Source organism: Artemia franciscana, chromosome 6, assembly GCF_032884065.1.
Source record: "Artemia franciscana chromosome 6, ASM3288406v1, whole genome shotgun sequence".
NCBI lineage: Eukaryota > Metazoa > Arthropoda > Branchiopoda > Anostraca > Artemiidae > Artemia > Artemia franciscana.
The window spans coordinates 8,159,417-8,179,575 of NC_088868.1; the positions used below are offsets into that span (position 1 = coordinate 8,159,417).

At 33.5% G+C, this 20,159-nt stretch overlaps 1 protein-coding gene across 8 annotated transcripts in view; it reads right to left on the minus strand.

Annotated features, from left to right (window-relative positions):
- Nucleotides 1-227: 227 nt before the first annotated feature.
- Nucleotides 228-20,159, minus strand: part of LOC136027992 (zinc finger protein 510-like) — a 41,543-nt gene continuing 21,611 nt past the window's right edge. For 6 of the 8 annotated variants that reach the window (XM_065705517.1, XM_065705512.1, XM_065705510.1 and 3 more), the window contains exons 4-5: nucleotides 19,469-19,639; nucleotides 228-4,007 (exon numbers count right to left, since the gene is read on the minus strand). In XM_065705517.1, coding sequence (XP_065561589.1) covers nucleotides 3,496-4,007; nucleotides 19,469-19,639 — 683 coding nt within the window. In that variant the 3' untranslated portion in view covers nucleotides 228-3,495. Of the gene's footprint in view, nucleotides 4,008-6,535; nucleotides 8,196-19,468; nucleotides 19,640-20,159 lie in introns of those variants that run through there. The other 2 variants (XM_065705515.1, XM_065705518.1) reach the window with 2 other exon arrangements.

The window sequence follows — 20,159 nt, forward strand, 5'->3', positions numbered from 1 at the left end:
GTTTTTTATAAAAACAAAAGCAAAATTAAAACAACTTATAAGACAAAACACCAGCTTAGACTTCGTTGTTGCTTCAAACTTTTATTAATTCAAGTAATATTCATGATCTCAACCGTTGCACCATAGACAAAACCTATAGTTTTCAATGTGTTTGGTTAATTTGGCACGGGTAAACGGCGGGAGTAAGTGTGTCCTGAGAAGCAAATTGTCTAAACAGTTATTCCAAGTTCTAACAACCATTTTATTTGCTTTTTTTTTTATAAAAACAAAAGGAAGATTAAAACAACTTATAAGACAAAACACCAGCTTAGACCTGTTTGTTGATGCAAACTTTTATTAATTCAAGTAATATTCATGATCTCAACCGTTGCACCATAATATATATTCCAAAAACACCTTTTGTAATATTTAAACAGCTTATCACAATATTCAATAAATTACTGTTCCTCACCATAGTCATAGTTTAGACTTGTTTGTTCTTCCAAATTATTATTAATTCAAGTCGTATTCATGATCTCAACCATTGCACCATATTGTATATTCCAAGGTTTGTAATATTTAAACAGTTTATCACAATATTCAAAAAATTACTGTTCATCATCTCCAAAAACATTATAATTCATAGTCTGTTACCGGTATAGATTTTAATATGATTTTCGAAATTTGGCTTTTGAACAAACCTTTTCCGACACAAATCAAAACAACTTAGAAGACAAATCACTAGTTTAGACTTGTTTGTTGTTTCCAGCTATCAATAATTCAAGTCATATTCATGATATCAACCGTTACACCAGACTATATATTCCAAGTAAACCTTTTGTAATATTTGAACAGTTTATCACATTATTCAATAAATTATTGTTCCTTATCTCTAAAAACATTATAATTTATAGTCTGTTACCAGTATAGATGTTAATATGATTTTCGAAATTTGGCTTTTGAACAAACTTTTTCCGACACAAATTAAAACAACTTATAAGACAAAACACTAGTTTAGACTTGTTTGTTGTTTCCAACTATCAATAATTCAAGTCATATTCATGATATCAACCGTTACACCAGACTATATATTCCAAGTAAACCTTTTGTAATATTTGAACAATTTATCATATTATTCAATAAATTATTGTTCCCTATCTCCAAAAACATTATAATTTATAGTCTGTTACCGGTATGGATCTTAACATGATTTTTGAGATTTGGCTTCTGAACAAACCTTTTCCGACACAAACCAAAACAACTTATAAGACAAAACACAAGTTTAGACATGTTTGTTGTTTCCAATTATCATTAATTTAAGTCATATTCATGATATCAACCGTTACACCATATTATATATTACAAGGGAACCTTTTGTAATATTTAAACAGTTTATCACAATATTCAAGAAATTATTGTTCATCATCTCCAAAAATATTATAATTTATAGTTTGTCACCAGTATAGATCTAAATATGATTTTCGAAATTTGGCTTTTGAACAAACCTTTTCTGACACAAATCAAAACAACTTATAAGACAAAACACAAGTTTAGATTTGTTTGTTGTTTCCAATTATCATTAATTCAAGTCATATTCATGATATCAACCGTTACACCAGACTATATATTCCAAGTGAACCTTTTGTAATGTTTAAACAGTTTATCACAGTATTCAAGAAATTACTGCTCCTTATCTCGAGGAACATTATAATTTATGATCTGTCACCAGTATGTATTTTAATATGATTTTCGAAATTTGGCTTTTGAGCAAATTTCTTCCGACATATTTCACATTCATATGGCTTCTCAACGAAATGGGTTCTGATGTGGATATTATAATGTTTACTCCGAGAAAATGTTTTACTGCATTTGTAACATTCAAATAGTTTGTCACAATGGTGACTTCGTACATGTCTATTCAAACTCGTTTTGGTGGTATACATTTTCTCGCAAGATGCACAATCGTATGTTTTTTCTCTGTACTGAGTTCTACGACGTTTTGTAGGCACAGATTTATTAGAAAAATCTTTCTGAGAAACTGCAATCTTGTTCTTCCTTTCTTCGGCTGTAGACATTATTTGAACGTTACTTGGTATTGTCTCTAAAGTGACATATAGAGGGTCCAATTCTTCTTTGGGGCTCAGATTTGTGTAATCAGCGGCAAAAGTTATTTCTTCTTTCGGTATAAAAATAGTACTCCGAGCAGGTAATTTTAATTTAATATCTATAATAGGAAGAAAAATCTCAAATTTTATAAATTCACATAAGAAAAAATCGCTAGTTTAGACTTGTTTGTTGTTTCCATCTATCAATAATTCAAGTCATATTCATGATATCAACCGTTACACCAGACTATATATTCCAAGTAAACCTTTTGTAACATTTGAACAGTTTATCACATTATTCAATAAATTATTGTTCCTTATCTCTAAAAACATTATAATTTATAGTCTGTTACCAGTATAGATGTTAATATGATTTTCGAAATTTGGCTTTTGAACAAACCTTTTCCGACACAAATCAAAACAACTTAGAAGACAAATCACTAGTTTAGACTTGTTTGTTGTTTCCAGCTATCAATAATTCAAGTTATATTCATGATATCAACCGTTACACCAGACTATATATTCCAAGTAAACCTTTTGTAATATTTGAACAGTTTATCACATTATTCAATAAATTATTGTTCCTTATCTCTAAAAACATTATAATTTATAGTCTGTTACCAGTATAGATGTTAATATGATTTTCGAAATTTGGCTTTTGAACAAACTTTTTCCGACACAAATTAAAACAACTTATAAGACAAAACACTAGTTTAGACTTGTTTGTTGTTTCCAACTATCAATAATTCAAGTCATATTCATGATATCAACCGTTATACCAGACTATATATTCCAAGTAAACCTTTTGTAATATTTGAACAATTTATCATATTATTCAATAAATTATTGTTCCCTATCTCCAAAAACATAATAATTTATAGTCTGTTACCGGTATGGATCTTAACATGATTTTTGAGATTTGGCTTCTGAACAAACCTTTTCCGACACAAACCAAAACAACTTATAAGACAAAACACAAGTTTAGACATGTTTGTTGTTTCCAATTATCATTAATTTAAGTCATATTCATGATATCAACCGTTACACCATATTATATATTACAAGGGAACCTTTTGTAATATTTAAACAGTTTATCACAATATTCAAGAAATTATTGTGCATCATCTCCAAAAATATTATAATTTATAGTTTGTCACCAGTATAGATCTAAATATGATTTTCGAAATTTGGCTTTTGAACAAACCTTTTCTGACACAAATCAAAACAACTTATAAGACAAAACACAAGTTTAGATTTGTTTGTTGTTTCCAATTATCATTAATTCAAGTCATATTCATGATATCAACCGTTACACCAGACTATATATTCCAAGTGAACCTTTTGTAATGTTTAAACAGTTTATCACAGTATTCAAGAAATTACTGCTCCTTATCTCGAGGAACATTATAATTTATGATCTGTCACCAGTATGTATTTTAATATGATTTTCGAAATTTGGCTTTTGAGCAAATTTCTTCCGACATATTTCACATTCATATGGCTTCTCAACGAAATGGGTTCTGATGTGGATATTATAATGTTTACTCCGAGAAAATGTTTTACTGCATTTGTAACATTCAAATAGTTTGTCACAATGGTGACTTCGTATATGTCTATTCAAACTCGTTTTGGTGGTATACATTTTCTCGCAAGATGCACAATCGTATGTTTTTTCTCTGTACTGAGTTCTACGACGTTTTGTAGGCACAGATTTATTAGAAAAATCTTTCTGAGAAACTGCAATCTTGTTCTTCCTTTCTTCGGCTGTAGACATTATTTGAACGTTACTTGGTATTGTCTCTAAAGTGACATATAGAGGGTCCAATTCTTCTTTGGGGCTCAGATTTGTGTAATCAGCGGCAAAAGTTATTTCTTCTTTCGGTATAAAAATAGTACTCCGAGCAGGTAATTTTAATTTAATATCTATAATAGGAAGAAAAATCTCAAATTTTATAAATTCACATAAGAAAAAATCGCTAGTTTAGACTTGTTTGTTGTTTCCAGCTATCAATAATTCAAGTCATATTCATGATATCAACCGTTACACCAGACTATATATTCCAAGTAAACCTTTTGTAACATTTGAACAGTTTATCACATTATTCAATAAATTATTGTTCCTTATCTCTAAAAACATTATAATTTATAGTCTGTTACCAGTATAGATGTTAATATGATTTTCGAAATTTGGCTTTTGAACAAACTTTTTCCGACACAAATTAAAACAACTTATAAGACAAAACACTAGTTTAGACTTGTTTGTTGTTTCCAACTATCAATAATTCAAGTCATATTCATGATATCAACCGTTACACCAGACTATATATTCCAAGTAAACCTTTTGTAATATTTGAACAGTTTATCATATTATTCAATAAATTATTGTTCCCTATCTCCAAAAACATTATAATTTATAGTCTGTTACCGGTATGGATCTTAACATGATTTTTGAGATTTGGCTTCTGAACAAACCTTTTCCGACACAACGAACAGAAAATATTATAATGTTTACTCAGAGAAAATGTTTTACTGCATTTGTAACATTCAAATAGTTTGTCACAATGGTGACTTCGTACATGTCTATTCAAACTCGTTTTGGTGGTATACATTTTCTCGCAAGATGCACAATCGTATGTTTTTTCTCTGTACTGAGTTCTACGACGTTTTGTAGGCACAGATTTATTAGAAAAATCTTTCTGAGAAACTGCAATCTTGTTCTTCCTTTCTTCGGCTGTAGACATTATTTGAACGTTACTTGGTATTGTCTCTAAAGTGACATATAGAGGGTCCAATTCTTCTTTGGGGCTCAGATTTGTGTAATCAGAGGCAAAAGTTATTTCTTCTTTCAGTATAAAAATAGTACTCCGAGCAGGTAATTTTAATTTAATATCTATAATAGGAAGAAAAATCTCAAATTTTATAAATTCACATAAGAAAAAATCGCTTTTAAGATTTGCATAAAAGTTCAAATCTAGAAAACCGTACATGGTTTACAAAATTTCAGCAAGAGCATAGCATCCTCTGGCTACCTATTATCAAAACTATAATATGACACGAGCATCAAAGGCACAGGCAAAGCCTGTCAGAGCCTCTTCAGAAAACTGATCACCTTCCCCCATATAGTCCAAACAACTAATTTTGTTGCAACTATTTGTAAGGTTAACAGGTATTAAGATGAATATTTCAGGAAATATATGAATATAAAGGTTATCAAAATGGCATATTGGCAGTATAAAAGCCACAGCTAGTTGTATTAAGTCGAAACCTCACGGAGTTGATGTTCGTTTTCTGTTCGTTCGTTTATTTCTGTTCGTTTTAAGTTTTAATGTCGCTCTTTACTTTCAGCTAAAAAAATTAGTTTTTTTTATTTAATTTCTGAACGTTTTTGAATTAATGCATGTTTGGTTTTGGCTCTCCGCACACAAATTATTAAAATAAAATTAGTATATTAATTCTTTTTTTGGCTAAATGGCTTTCTCTTAGTTTTGATCAGACGATTTTGAGAAATAAGGGTTGGAGAAGGAGGTCTAGTTGCCCTCCAATTTTTCGGTTACTTAAAAAGGCAACTAGAACTTTTAATTTTTAACGAACGGTTTTATTAGTAAAAAATATACGTAACTTAAGAATTAACTTACGTAACAAACTTTCATAATCTTATATTTTTATTATGTATACGAGGGGGTTTGTACCCTCGTTAATACCTCGCTGTTTACACTAAATCGTAAGTTTTGTCCCAATTCTTTAAGAATGACCCCTGAATCAGAAAGGCCGTAGAATAAATAGTTGAAATTACTAAAAATACTTCAGCATAAAGAGCGAGGTATTTATCTCCTCCTAAATACCTCGCTCTTTATGCTAAAGTATTTTTAGAACCCCTCATATGCGTAATAATCTCTGATCGTTTTAAGTTTCAATGCTACTCCTTCATTTCATTTGAAAAAACGTTTTCATGTTTATTTTTCATTGTTTTTTTTATAGTAATGCTAGAAAATCCTGCGCCCTTTTCATTGAATTTTTCTTCCCCCATGACAGATTCCTCCAAGGAAAGATCCTCCAACATAGCAACCACCCCTCAGCCCCACCCCCAAACAAAATAAAATCCCCCTGAAAACGTCTGTACACTTCCCAATAACCATTACTATACGTAAACACTGGTCAAAGTTTGTAACTTGCAGCCCCTCCCCCAGGGATTGTGGGGGAGTAAGTCATCCCCAAAGACATACTTATTATGGTTTTCGACTATGCTGAACAAATGGCTATCTCAAAATTTTGATACGTTGACTTTGGGAAAAAATGAGCGTGGGAGGGGGCCTAGATGCCGTCCAATTTTTTTGGTCACTTAATAAGGGCACTATAACTTTTCATTTCCGTTAGAATGAGCCCTCTTGCGACATTCTAGGACCACTTGGTCGATACAATGACCCCTGGGAAAAAAAAAAAACAAAAAAAACAAACAAATAAACACGCACCCGTGATTTGTCTTCTGGCAAAAAATACAAAATTCCACAATTTTTGTAGATAGGAGCTTGAAACTTCTACAGTAGGGTTCTCTGATATTCTGAATCTGATGGTGTCATTTTCGTTAAGATTCTACGACTTTTAGGGGGTGTTTCCCCCTATTTTCTTAAATAATGCAAATTTTCTCAGGCTCGTAACTTTTGATGGGTAAGACTAAACTTGATGAAACTTATATTTTAAAATCAGAATTAAAATGCGATTCTTTTGATGTAGCTATTGATATCAAAATTCCATTTTTTAGAGTTTTGGTTACTATTGAGCCGGGTCGCTCCTTACTACAGTTCGTTACCACGAACTGTTTGAAAGGTTAAACAAATGTATAAAACGTAACGATAAAATTGAAACAAGTATAAGCGTATCCCAAGAATTTTGAATGGTCCTAGCACTTTGAAAAATGAAAAAGAAATGAACAGTGAAGGCAATTGAGAAGCAAATTGTCTAAACAGTTTTTCCGAGTTCTAACAACCATTTTATTTGCTTTTTTTTATAAAAACAAAAGCAAAATTAAAACAACTTATAAGACAAAACACCAGCTTAGACTTCGTTGTTGCTTCAAACTTTTATTAATTCAAGTAATATTCATGATCTCAACCGTTGCACCATAATATATATTCCAAAAACACCTTTTGTAATATTTAAACAGCTTATCACAATATTCAATAAATTACTGTTCCTCACCATAGTCATAGTTTAGACTTGTTTGTTCTTCCAAATTATTATTAATTCAAGTCGTATTCATGATCTCAACCATTGCACCATATTGTATATTCCAAGGTTTGTAATATTTAAACAGTTTATCACAATATTCAAAAAATTACTGTTCATCATCTCCAAAAACATTATAATTCATAGTCTGTTACCGGTATAGATTTTAATATGATTTTCGAAATTTGGCTTTTGAACAAACATTTTCCGACACAAATCAAAACAACTTAGAAGACAAATCACTAGTTTAGACTTGTTTGTTGTTTCCAGCTATCAATAATTCAAGTCATATTCATGATATCAACCGTTACACCAGACTATATATTCCAAGTAAACCTTTTGTAATATTTGAACAATTTATCATATTATTCAATAAATTATTGTTCCCTATCTCCAAAAACATTATAATTTATAGTCTGTTACCGGTATGGATCTTAACATGATTTTTGAGATTTGGCTTCTGAACAAACCTTTTCCGACACAACGAACAGAAAATATTATAATGTTTACTCAGAGAAAATGTTTTACTGCATTTGTAACATTCAAATAGTTTGTCACAATGGTGACTTCGTACATGTCTATTCAAACTCGTTTTGGTGGTATACATTTTCTCGCAAGATGCACAATCGTATGTTTTTTCTCTGTACTGAGTTCTACGACGTTTTGTAGGCACAGATTTATTAGAAAAATCTTTCTGAGAAACTGCAATCTTGTTCTTCCTTTCTTCGGCTGTAGACATTATTTGAACGTTACTTGGTATTGTCTCTAAAGTGACATATAGAGGGTCCAATTCTTCTTTGGGGCTCAGATTTGTGTAATCAGAGGCAAAAGTTATTTCTTCTTTCAGTATAAAAATAGTACTCCGAGCAGGTAATTTTAATTTAATATCTATAATAGGAAGAAAAATCTCAAATTTTATAAATTCACATAAGAAAAAATCGCTTTTAAGATTTGCATAAAAGTTCAAATCTAGAAAACCGTACATGGTTTACAAAATTTCAGCAAGAGCATAGCATCCTCTGGCTACCTATTATCAAAACTATAATATGACACGAGCATCAAAGGCACAGGCAAAGCCTGTCAGAGCCTCTTTAGAAAACTGATCACCTTCCCCCATATAGTCCAAACAACTAATTTTGTTGCAACTATTTGTAAGGTTAACAGGTTTTAAGATGAATATTTCAGGAAATATATGAATATAAAGGTTATCAAAATGGCATATTGGCAGTATAAAAGCCACAGCTAGTTGTATTAAGTCGAAACCTCACGGAGTTGATGTTCGTTTATTTCTGTTCGTTTTAAGTTTTAATGTCGCTCTTTACTTTCAGCTAAAAAAATTAGTTTTTTTTATTTAATTTCTGAACGTTTTTGAATTAATGCATGTTTGGTTTTGGCTCTCCGCACACAAATTATTAAAATAAAATTTGTATATTAATTCTTTTTTTGGCTAAATGGCTTTCTCTTAGTTTTGATCAGACGATTTTGAGTGGAACTTTTAGGGAACGTTTAGGGGGAGCCCTAGGGGCATATAAGGTTTTTTATAGAAAGCCTTGTCGTAAAAACCTTAAAAGGAGCTCATTCGATTAGAAATTGAGAGGACTAGTACCCTTTTACATAGTCAAAAGTGATTGGAGCGTGAATCCCCACCACGCCCAACATTTCCCCAAACACTTCCGATCAACCTTTTGATATAGTTATTTTGTTCAACGTAGTTGAAAGGTCAGGAATTTATGTCTTTGAGGATGACAAATTACCCCCAGCCCTCAGGGCAAGGATTGTAAGTTGTGTCCTGGGGGCATGTAAGGCTTTTATAGAAAGTGGGGTGACATAAACTTCGGAGGGAGCTCATTGGATTGGTAATCAGAAGCTCTAGTGCTCTTTTTAAGAGTCAAGGTGATCGGAGGGCAGATATCTATCTCTCCCCCCCGCCCACACACATACACGTTGTAGTGTCCCGAAATGCATCCAATAGAAATTTTTATACAGTCATTTTTATTGAAAATTGTTTAAATACCATAAAAAAAGCTTTAGAGGTTGAAACAAACCCCAGAGCTTGGGGGTAAGGGTTGTAAATTATCCCAGGGGGTATTTAAGGTTTTTGTGGAAGGGATGGTTGTATAAACTATCCCCCCACGTTCATCATTTCCCCACAGACATCCAATCAAAATTTGGAGATAGCAATTTGTTCATTGTAGTGTCCTGAAATTGTGTCTTTGAGGAAGACACATTTGATTGTCACCACAACCAAATAAAAATTACCGACTTTTCACCAAGAAAATCACCAAAATCACCAAAAAATTGATAGTCGATAATGATAGGCTTTACACCCAAAAGAAACGTTGAGCACCCTAAGGTAAGGCATTACGTTTTTCAAAGGCCTTCAACTACTTCAAGAAGGAAGAGAATTTATGTCAAAAAACGGAATTTCAATCAAAAACTGAAGTTGTGATTCAAAATCTTATTTCTGAACATAAAAAGAGCTTTTTATTTACATAACTACAATTTTATTTTTCTTTGTCTTTACTTCCCAAATCCTTCTTTTTGCTTTTTTCTTGGTTTCCATTATAACAAATAACCACAATACTCCTCTTTCGTTCTCAAATCGAATTTTATTTGCTTATGAGCGTTTTTGATCCCAGTACCACAGCATGCATCCTTATTGTTAAACTTTAGCTTTGAAAAAGACCACTCAAATGGCGTCAATTTCTTATATATTTCTTTTGCCCCTGGAAAATTGTAATGGGTCAAGCCTAAGCCGAAATGTCAGACAAACAGTGATAAATCTTATTTCCCTGGTTCCTCTAATAAGAACCCTGCTCTGATCAATCATCTAAACACTGTGGTTTGGAGGTAACATACAAAAGCAGCACCTTGGCAAAAAACGCAAGGACAGAGTGAACGCAATTCTACCAGCCAGCAGAAACAGATTTCATCATTAAGTTTTTAGCAGCAGTCATTTTTCAAACCCATCACTTCACAAAATGTACCTGACAGGGTTGCCCCCCCCCTACTTGTGCTACATTTATTGTTAATAGCCCCGTTAATTAATACGTCAGCTCTTACATCATAATGAATTCCCAAGATCTATATTGAATCTTCAAGAATTTTAGGTCTAATGCTTTAGTTTATCTATACGCCAACAAGTTAGATAAGCAGAGAAGACATAAAAAAGAGCAAAAAGGACGGTGAATACTTATAGTATCTAAATAGCTATCCGTGAGTCCTGTCCTCAAATTGGAAGTGAGAAGGATAACTTGAGACGAAGACAAACTATTTGAAGTCAATTTTCACCTCATATTTCATCTGATTCTAATCACATTTTGAGAAAGAGAATGGAGTTAGGGAGACTTAATCACTTATCATTTGTTGTACCCAATAGCTTTTTTCATTAGTTTTTTCATTAGATACTAACCAGTTGGAGTGAAAACAGTAAATTTTCATCTTAATCAACCAAGTTACCACAAGTTGTAAAATCAGCCTCAACACTTTCAAATTTTTGAACAATTAGTACTGAAATGAAATAGGAAATCTTGCAATTATTGTGCAAAAATTAAATCCATATATTTCTTTCCTCGTTTGGAGGTATAACAAGGTAGTTCTACTAATATTGCAAGGTGGTTTTCTATTTGATTATTAGTTACCTTAAATAAAAAATAAATAAAAAAACCTATCAAACAATCAAAATAAAATGAGGGCAGCACAAAATAGTAATACAATATAACTGGGCTGAAACAACAGTGAAAAGGAGCTTGAAAAAAAAGGAATAAAGCATATTTCCTCCCTTTGTCTCAAGGTTACTTGTCTACTATAGGAATAATAAAACATGACCCCATACTGAAATTAGTTCAGCCCAAAAACCAGCAATCACAGGGAATGTGGATTATATCGAATTTAATCTATAGTATGAATACGATAGGCCAGAGCAGGAATATCAGAACTAAATTTAATGTAGTACCAACACAGTGGGAGGATGTTACAGCTGCAGCTCAGTTCCGAGATACTTTGCAAGGTTTCCGAGACGCCTTACGCACCATTCTTGTCTTTGGAGGATCTAAGGGTAAGGTTAATCAAACGTGAAACAACTCTAGTTAGGCTTGTCCCATGTCAACATTCTGTACATGAGAAAATCAGCTGAAAAATTTAGCTACTTAATTTCTCCCTCAAAAGTCCATTTATTTTAATACCAAAGATTAATTTATGAGCAAGCTCCCATCAGAAACTCAATTGAGCTAAGCCTAATCTAGGTTCTGGTAAGGGTGAACTACGTAGGTTTTTATATGTGTCACAGGCAAGTAGGTTCTACAAAAGCCTAAAGAAAAAAAATCCGTTGTGACAATTTCTCTGTTTAGTGTGTTCAAAATGTACGCTGTGTGCAAAACCTAGTATCTTTTTTTTCCTTTCCCTGAGAATGGAAAGGATACATTGACATGTATTTCAAATTTTAACTATATCGAATTCAATTGCCAAAAGGACACAGAGAAGCGCCATTCTTTAGAAATATTGAATAAAAAAAGAAACAAAATATGAAAGTCACGGATTATTTCACCTCAATAAAACAGTGAAGACCAATCATGCATGGAACATCAACAACTTTAGTAGAAAATCACCAAATTTAATGAAAATCAATAAATTAAAGAAGTAAAAATCACCAGATTAAAGAAAATCAACATCTGATGATAAATCACCAGCGGTGGCAACCCTGGTTGTAAGTCATGTCTCGGAGGCATATGACGTTTTTTTTTTAAGGAAAGTGGTTATATATACTTCGGAGAGGATTCATTGGATTGCTAATCTGAAGTTCTAGTGCCCTTTTTAAGTGTCAAAGTGATCAGAAGGGAGCTACCCCTCCCCATCCCCCAAAGAAAAACGTCGAGTTTTCCCAAAATATGTCGAATGAAAATTTTGAGACGGTCATTTTATTCAAAATAGTCCAAAGATCACAGGACAATGCTTTTGGGTTTGATACAAACCACCAGAACATAGGGACGAGGATTGTAAGTTATACCACGGGACGTTCAAGGTTCTTGTGGAAGGGATGGTTGTTCAACTTTAGAAGAGGCTGATTTGGTTGAAAATTGGAAGTTCTGGTTCCTTTTTAAGGGTCAAAAGTGATGGAGGGTATTTAGCCCCCCACCGTCTTCCCGACAACCCCTTTTTTCACCAAATACATATGATTGAAACTATGAGATAGCAATTTTATTTCAAATTAGTCCAAAGAGCATATAGTAATACCTCTAGGGGTCACACAACCCCCCAGCACCCTGAGGATAGGGATGTAAGTCATGGCCTGGGATATAAGGTTTTTATGGAGATGTTTTTCAGGGTTGGCCTTGGGGCAAGGGCTTTCAGTTATGCCCTAGGGGCATATAAAGTTCTTATGGAATGGGTGGGTCGTATAAAATTAATGTTATTGAACTAAATTAATATTCATGTAAATGTTATTAAAAAAAGGTATACATGTTTGACTTCAACTTCCCCAAAATATGGAGGGCGTTAAGATGATTCTTCCAGGGAGTTGTAAGGGGAGTGATGAACTAAATCGTAACATGCTATGTGTATATGAGTTGTCAAAAGGGTGTAACTCAGAAATGACTGAGCACCCTATATTAGTTTAGAATTTTCAGGAAATGATAAGGGAGATGATCAATTGACCAAAAAGGCAATATTTGCACGCCACTACTACTATAACTACTGCCACATCAAGTACTATTACCACTATCACTAATATTACTACTTCTTTAGTGAGTATAAATGTCTGAAAAAACGTCGAGGGGAAAGTTAAACTAAATTAAAATATACCATGTGTTTACATATAACTGATACAGACTTATCAGCAATATTTTTGGAACGGCTTATCACATCAAGAGAAAACACCAGGGGCGTCATAAGCGGGATGTTCAGTTAACCAAAGACAAAATGTACCTGTTACTACTGCCATTAATACTGCTGCCACTACTGTTACTACTTATAATTATACATTATCACTGCTACTACTGTTCCTACTACTACTACTACTACTATCATACTAGTACAATTAAGGCTGCACGGATGAAGGTGGAAATTTGACAGATTATTAAGGGGGAATCTGAGCTAAATCAAAAAACATTATGTGCCTGCAGATTGTCAAATGGGCGTATCTCAAGAACTGATTTGGTTATTAAATTGAAGCAATCGGAGAATACTTAAAGGGGAAGATCACTTGACAAAAAGGTAATACACACATTGAGCCGTCCTGGCCGAGTGGGTTGGTGCGCTGGATTCGGGGTCCCTTGTCTGAGAGGACGCGGGTCCGAATCCCGGTGTACCAATTCTTCAGTTTGGGACGGGGGTCAGTGGCGTGACTCTATAAGCTTAGCCAGAGTCGACCCAGCTCTAAATGGGTACCTGGAGAAATCTGGGGAAGGTAAACAGGAAGGGGGTGCGAAAGCACAGGATGGCTGGCCCCCAGCCCCCCATTGCACTTCCTGGCTGAAGGGCCAAGAAACGGAGATCAGCACCGCCGGTACGGACTGTAAAGTCTAATGCCGTATCCTTTACCTTTGCTCGTTTTTACCTTAATACACACATGTCGCTACTAACACTGATACCACTGCTACTTTTTTTTATACTACTACTGCTACTAAACTACTCCAACTACTGCTTCAATTACAACAACTTGTAAGGCAAAGAGCATGTGAAAAGAGCGTCAAAATGGTTTCAAAAGCACATTTCAACAATATTTTTGGAATAACCTAACGTGCCAAGGTGAAACTTCCGGGGCATCATGAAAGCGATGCTCAACTGACTAAAAGGCAATTTGCACATGCTACTACCGCTATTGCTGCTGCTGCTACTATGGTTACTCCTACTACAAGGGGCGTATCTACAGAATTTTTATTGATGGGGGGCAAGAGGGGGTGCTATTGAAGTTGGTGCTATTAAAGCGGTAGCGAAGAAAAGTAAATATTTAACAAATAGGCTACTCAGTGAATTTAAAAACATGACGCAATACATTATAAACAATGATAACGCATTTAAAAATCATAAATATAAGCGCTGGGGCTTGACTTTTACTGAAATTGTAAAATGAGCTGCTGCAGACGACAGTGTTATAGCATAAACAAGCTTTCGTGAGCCACGGTGAATATCGTATACTAGAGGTGGCCAACCCGTGGGCCGCATGTGGCCCGCCAAAAACATTTTTGCGACCCACGAGATTCACCAAACTCTTATATTCTGTGCTTTCATGATGCGCACACATCTTGGAACATCACAAGTTCAATGGTTAACTCTTAAAAATGTTGTTTATCGTAATACTATATTGCTACAATCGTAATTATGGAGTTTAAATGAGTTGTAAATATGTACTTCATAGTGGTGATACATGTCGACGTAATATGGAAAAAGTCCCCATTTATTTATATATTCAACATGTTAAGTGAAATATACGCAAATCTTTACAAATTTCTTTCCGTATTCTATCTAACTCCACTGCGTCATAATGGCTGACAATCTTATATCCAATAGTCGTCCAGAATTGTTGGGGAATGTTGATAGGGAAACAAAGGAAAAAAGAGACATCATTGATGCCCAGTGGTCAGAATTAGTCTAGGAAATACTTTGTGAAAATAGACTTTTTTTTAACCTAATATGCTCTGGAAAAATTTGCGGTTGGTGAGAGATGGCAGAAGGTATCAATGTTTGATGATCTTGGCGAACTTATGTTGCTGCTGTGTTATTTCCCCCATTCGTCTGCAGTCAGAACTGCAGTTCTCAGTTTTGTCAAACATGAAGACAAAGCTTCGGAATAGGCTGAAGACAGAAACTGTTACTGAAATGATACGCACGAAACAAATGGTGCGCAGCGAAAATGAAAATTGGGGAGTAGCGACTTGGGACATACCGCCGTAGTTGGTGTCAAGAATCTCAAGGTGGAAACCAAGAGAACCTTCTTTAACTGCTCAGGATGAGGTTATAGATTTTGTGAACATTAAAGAATAGTTCAGATTGTTTTTTTTTTCCTCAGATTGTTTCTTTGAGCACTTAGCTAACAACCTTGCTGGAATACCGAATGTGGATATAGTTTAGTCCAGGCACGCAACTGGATGTAAAAGTGTCTACCACTATTCCATTCGAGGGGGGTTTGGTTCCCAGAAAATAGTTACCGCATTTGTTACTTTGCTCCTGTTTGCATTGCTTGTCTGGATGTGCTTATGTCAGGTCATTTTTGAGGTTGGAATTTTTTCGTCTTCATGGAAACTACCGGAAGGGACATATATTTCGTTTTTTTTTTTTTTTTTTTTTTTTTTTTTATATTCGAAGATTCATTTGTTTGCTAAAATTGATTTGTGATTCGTTCTAACACCTGATCTCGAGAAGATTATCATTTTAATGAAAAAAGTTTTTATAAGGATGGTAATCTCTAGAAGTTTCTTCTTTGTCAGGAACTGAAACTACCAATAGCAGTAAACTGCAGTCTACTCAGAGAGTAAATTACTGTGTAATATACGGAGCTGCACAAAGCCACAAAATTTCGTATGCAAAATTTAAACTTACAACGCTTGCTGTGGGGGACGTTGTACTAACCCAAAGACAATATTTGCATTATAATACTACTGCTTCTACTCCTACAACTACTACTACTATTATTACTACTACTACTGCTGCTAAAGCTAAGGCTATTGCTATTAACTCTACTCCTACTGCTACTGCTATAACTAATGGTGCTAGTACTACTAATAAACCTAGGGGTATTAAGGCGAAAATCTCGGAGAATATTGTAGCCCTATTGAAATAAGTTGAAACACGCTATGCCATATCAGTTGTCAAGAGCTTCAGGACTAAATGCTTCAGGGCCGATTGATGGTTTTAAATTTAAAATTTCACCGTGTGTTGAAGGGGATGACAAAAAAAGCATGTTATTTGCATACTGCTACTGCTGCTACTACAACTATTGCTACTACACAAGCTAGGGGTGTTAAAGTTAAGTTTTCAAGGAATATTTAGGCGGATGCTGAACTAGATCCAAACAAATCATGATCATCTAGATTGCCAATAGGGTGACAAAGCATTATTGAATACATTATTGAATGCATGGCTAAATGTTGTTTTTAGATGTGAAATTATTTTTTTTTTGTATTTTAGAGTTTATCACGATATGTTGTTTCTTTCTTTTTTTCCAATGCACTCCATCACTTCATTATTTTGTATGATGGGTTATAAATACATACATACATACATGCATAGGTATATTTTTTGCAAATAGTACGAAGTTTTATTTTTCATGTCAAAAAGAGGAGGTATAAAACGGTTTCAACCCCAAAGCTTTGTTATATGATTTTTGGACTATTTTGAATATAATTGCTATCTCCAAATTTCAATTGGATGCATTTCGGGACATCACAACGCTTCTTTGTGAGAAGGAGGGTAGCAGCCGTCCGATCACTGTAACTCTTAAAAAGGGCAGTAGAGCTTCTGATTACCATCCTAATAGGGCCCCTCCAAAGCTTATATAGCCATCCTTTGTATAAAAACCCGATAAGCCCCCATAGCATAACTTACAACTCATGCTCTGAGGGCTGTGGGGGGTGGGAAAGGTAGTGGTGATTATATGGGGGACATAATTTCCAGATCTTTCAACTACGCAAAACAAAGAGAAAATCTCAAGATTTTGACTGGATGTGTTTGGAAAAATGATGGACATGGGCTAGGGCTGCCTTCTATTACTTCCGAAAGTTAAACATGGCACTTGCCCCTTCAATTTCCAGTAAAATGAGCCTTTTTACAAAATTTCTGCGACTACTCTATATATAAGAAGTTCCCTGGTCTAGAACCCAAAATACAAACATAAAAAAATTGATGCAGATTTTATTCAATTTTTATTCATTTTTGGTTTAATGGAGATCTTTATTTTTATTTCAAAAACTTTTTTCGGGATAGTATATATATATATATATATATATATATATATATATATATATATATATATATATATATATATATATATATATATATATATATATATATATATATATATATATATATATATATATATATATATATATATATATATATATATATATATATATATATATATATATATATATATATATATATATATATAGCTTTAATAATTTCTACATTTTAGGGAAATCTCTCAACTCCATTCGAGCATGATCAGTTGATGTCTATACCTGACAATTTTGGTCCCAAATATCAAAGTTTTTGCACGTTCACGCTAATATAGAGTTGAGGAGACAGACTAACTCAATTGAAAAACCAAAATTTTACAGGCACTTACTTCGGGAGGTTGGAGGTTTGATGAGGGAAACTTCCAAAAGAGTCAAAGGCGAGCGCATTCTCAAAACATACATATCCAGTACTAAGGTTTTTCTAAAGTCATTCCGATGGATTAAATAATTATAAATTATCTATGCTAATGATCATGTTGGCAGCGTCAGATATAGCCTAGCAGAGAACAAACTACTGCCCCAAGCCAATACCGTAATGTTAACTGTGATTTCCGTTAGTTTTAACGGCAGAAGTTTACTGTGAAAACAAATTTGCGGAAATTACAGGAAATTGCCCGCAACCGCACGAAAATGGTATCGGATCGAAAGAAAAACTGCACCATTGGAAGCAAAATAGCAAAGAATTCCATATAGCAGCTTTACAATGTCACGTCCTGACCAAAAATCGAGGACAAAACATTTGCTTTTATGTTCTAAGGAGAAGAGAAAACAACACACAATATAAGTTCCTGACTCCTTAATTCAGTTCTTAAACGCCACTAAACTTCTTTGAAAGATACAGTGGTTTTTAAAGAAGTAATCCAATGCCACTTTGTCGCTATGATTATACAGGCTTGTACAAAATAGTTAAGTGATAGTAAAACAGAAGCAAAACAAAGTTCTTGACTCCTTAATTCAGTTCTTAAAAGCCACTACACTGTTTTAAAAATACAGTGGCTTTTAAAGAAGTAATCCAATTCCACTTTGTCGCTATAATTATGCAGGCTTGTACAAATTAGTTAAGTGATACTAAAACAGAAGCAAAACAAAGTTCTTGACTCCTTAATTACAAGCCACTTAATCTTACAAGCCACTACACTGTTTTAAAAATACAGTGGCTTTTAAAGAAGTATTCCAATTCCACTTTGTCGCTATAATTATGCAGGCTTGTACAAATTAGTTAAGTGATATTAAAACAGAAGCAAAACAAAGTTCTTGACTCCTTAATTCAGTTCTTACAAGCCACTACACTGTTTTAAAAATACAGTGGCTTTTAAAGAAGTAATCCAATTCCACTTTGTCGCTATAATTATGCAGGCTTGTACAAATTAGTTAAGTGATATTAAAACAGAAGCAAAACAAAGTTCTTGACTCCTTAATTCAGTTCTTAAAAGCCAATACACTGTTTTAAAAATACAGTGGCTTTTAAAGAAGTAATCCAATTCCACTTTGTCGCTATAATTATGCAGGCTTGTACAAATTAGTTAAGTGATATTAAAACAGAAGCAAAACAAAGTTCTTGACTCCTTAATTCAGTTCTTAAAAGCCAATACACTGTTTTAAAAATACAGTGGCTTTTAAAGAAGTAATCCAATTCCACTTTGTCGCTATAATTATGCAGGCTTGTACAAATTAGTTAAGTGATACTAAAACAGAAGCAAAACAAAGTTCTTGACTCCTTAATTACAAGCCACTTAATCTTACAAGCCACTACACTGTTTTAAAAATACAGTGGCTTTTAAAGAAGTAATCCAATTCCACTTTGTCGCTATAATTATGCAGGCTTGTACAAATTAGTTAAGTGATATTAAAACAGAAGCAAAACAAAGTTCTTGACTCCTTAATTACAAGCCACTTAATCTTACAAGCCACTACACTGTTTTAAAAATACAGTGGCTTTTAAAGAAGTAATCCAATTCCACTTTGTCGCTATAATTATGCAGGCTTGTACAAATTAGTTAAGTGATATTAAAACAGAAGCAAAACAAAGTTCTTGACTCCTTAATTCAGTTCTTACAAGCCACTACACTTGTTTTAAAGATACAGTGGCTTTTAAAGAAGTAATCCAATGCCACTTTGTCGCTATGATTATACAGGCTTGTACAAAATAGTTAAATGATATTAAAACAGCAGCAAAACAAAGTTTTGGTTTCAATCAAGTCGAAATTATACCTTCTTCCTTAACATTGCTCAAACTCACATCAAAGGAGTCAGGGTCAGGCTTGAATTGCATAAGCGTTGCAGGGGCCATAGCTGTGTCAATATCTTCAGACTTAGGAACTGACAAAAATTTGGTACTTTGAACAAGATCATCATGATCGCTCGGGTAAGTATCTCCGACTTCTGAAATAAAAATTAAAAAGCGACAGCGAGTACAACTCAAGTTGAACATGAATTTTGTTTCTGTCTTCCGATGAGGAGTATAGGACCCAATGAATCATTTTAGGAGAAGGTAAAATCAAGATGAGGTTTGCATTACTTATTTCAATTGGTTCCAATATAGGATAATGTTTTTCTATTTTTTTCAGTTTAAACCATTATTCCCTTTCTATTGTAGCAAGATCATCATGAAATACGCATACAATATTACAGTTTACTATTACCCCAAAGGCTCTTTGGCTTGTCAAGAAGAGGGAGGACTAACGAGTCACTTACTCAGAGAAGAAAAAAAAAACAGAACAAAAATTACAATAATCACAAACTCACAGAGAGAAGAGCAAAAAGGAGAAGAAAAGAAAATATAAATAAAATAAAAGTATAGAAAACAAGACTAAACAGATTGAATAGACTAAATTAATTAAGCAGATTAGTAGATTAAATAGACTCCAATGAAATAATAACAAATACATAAATGTATAAAAAA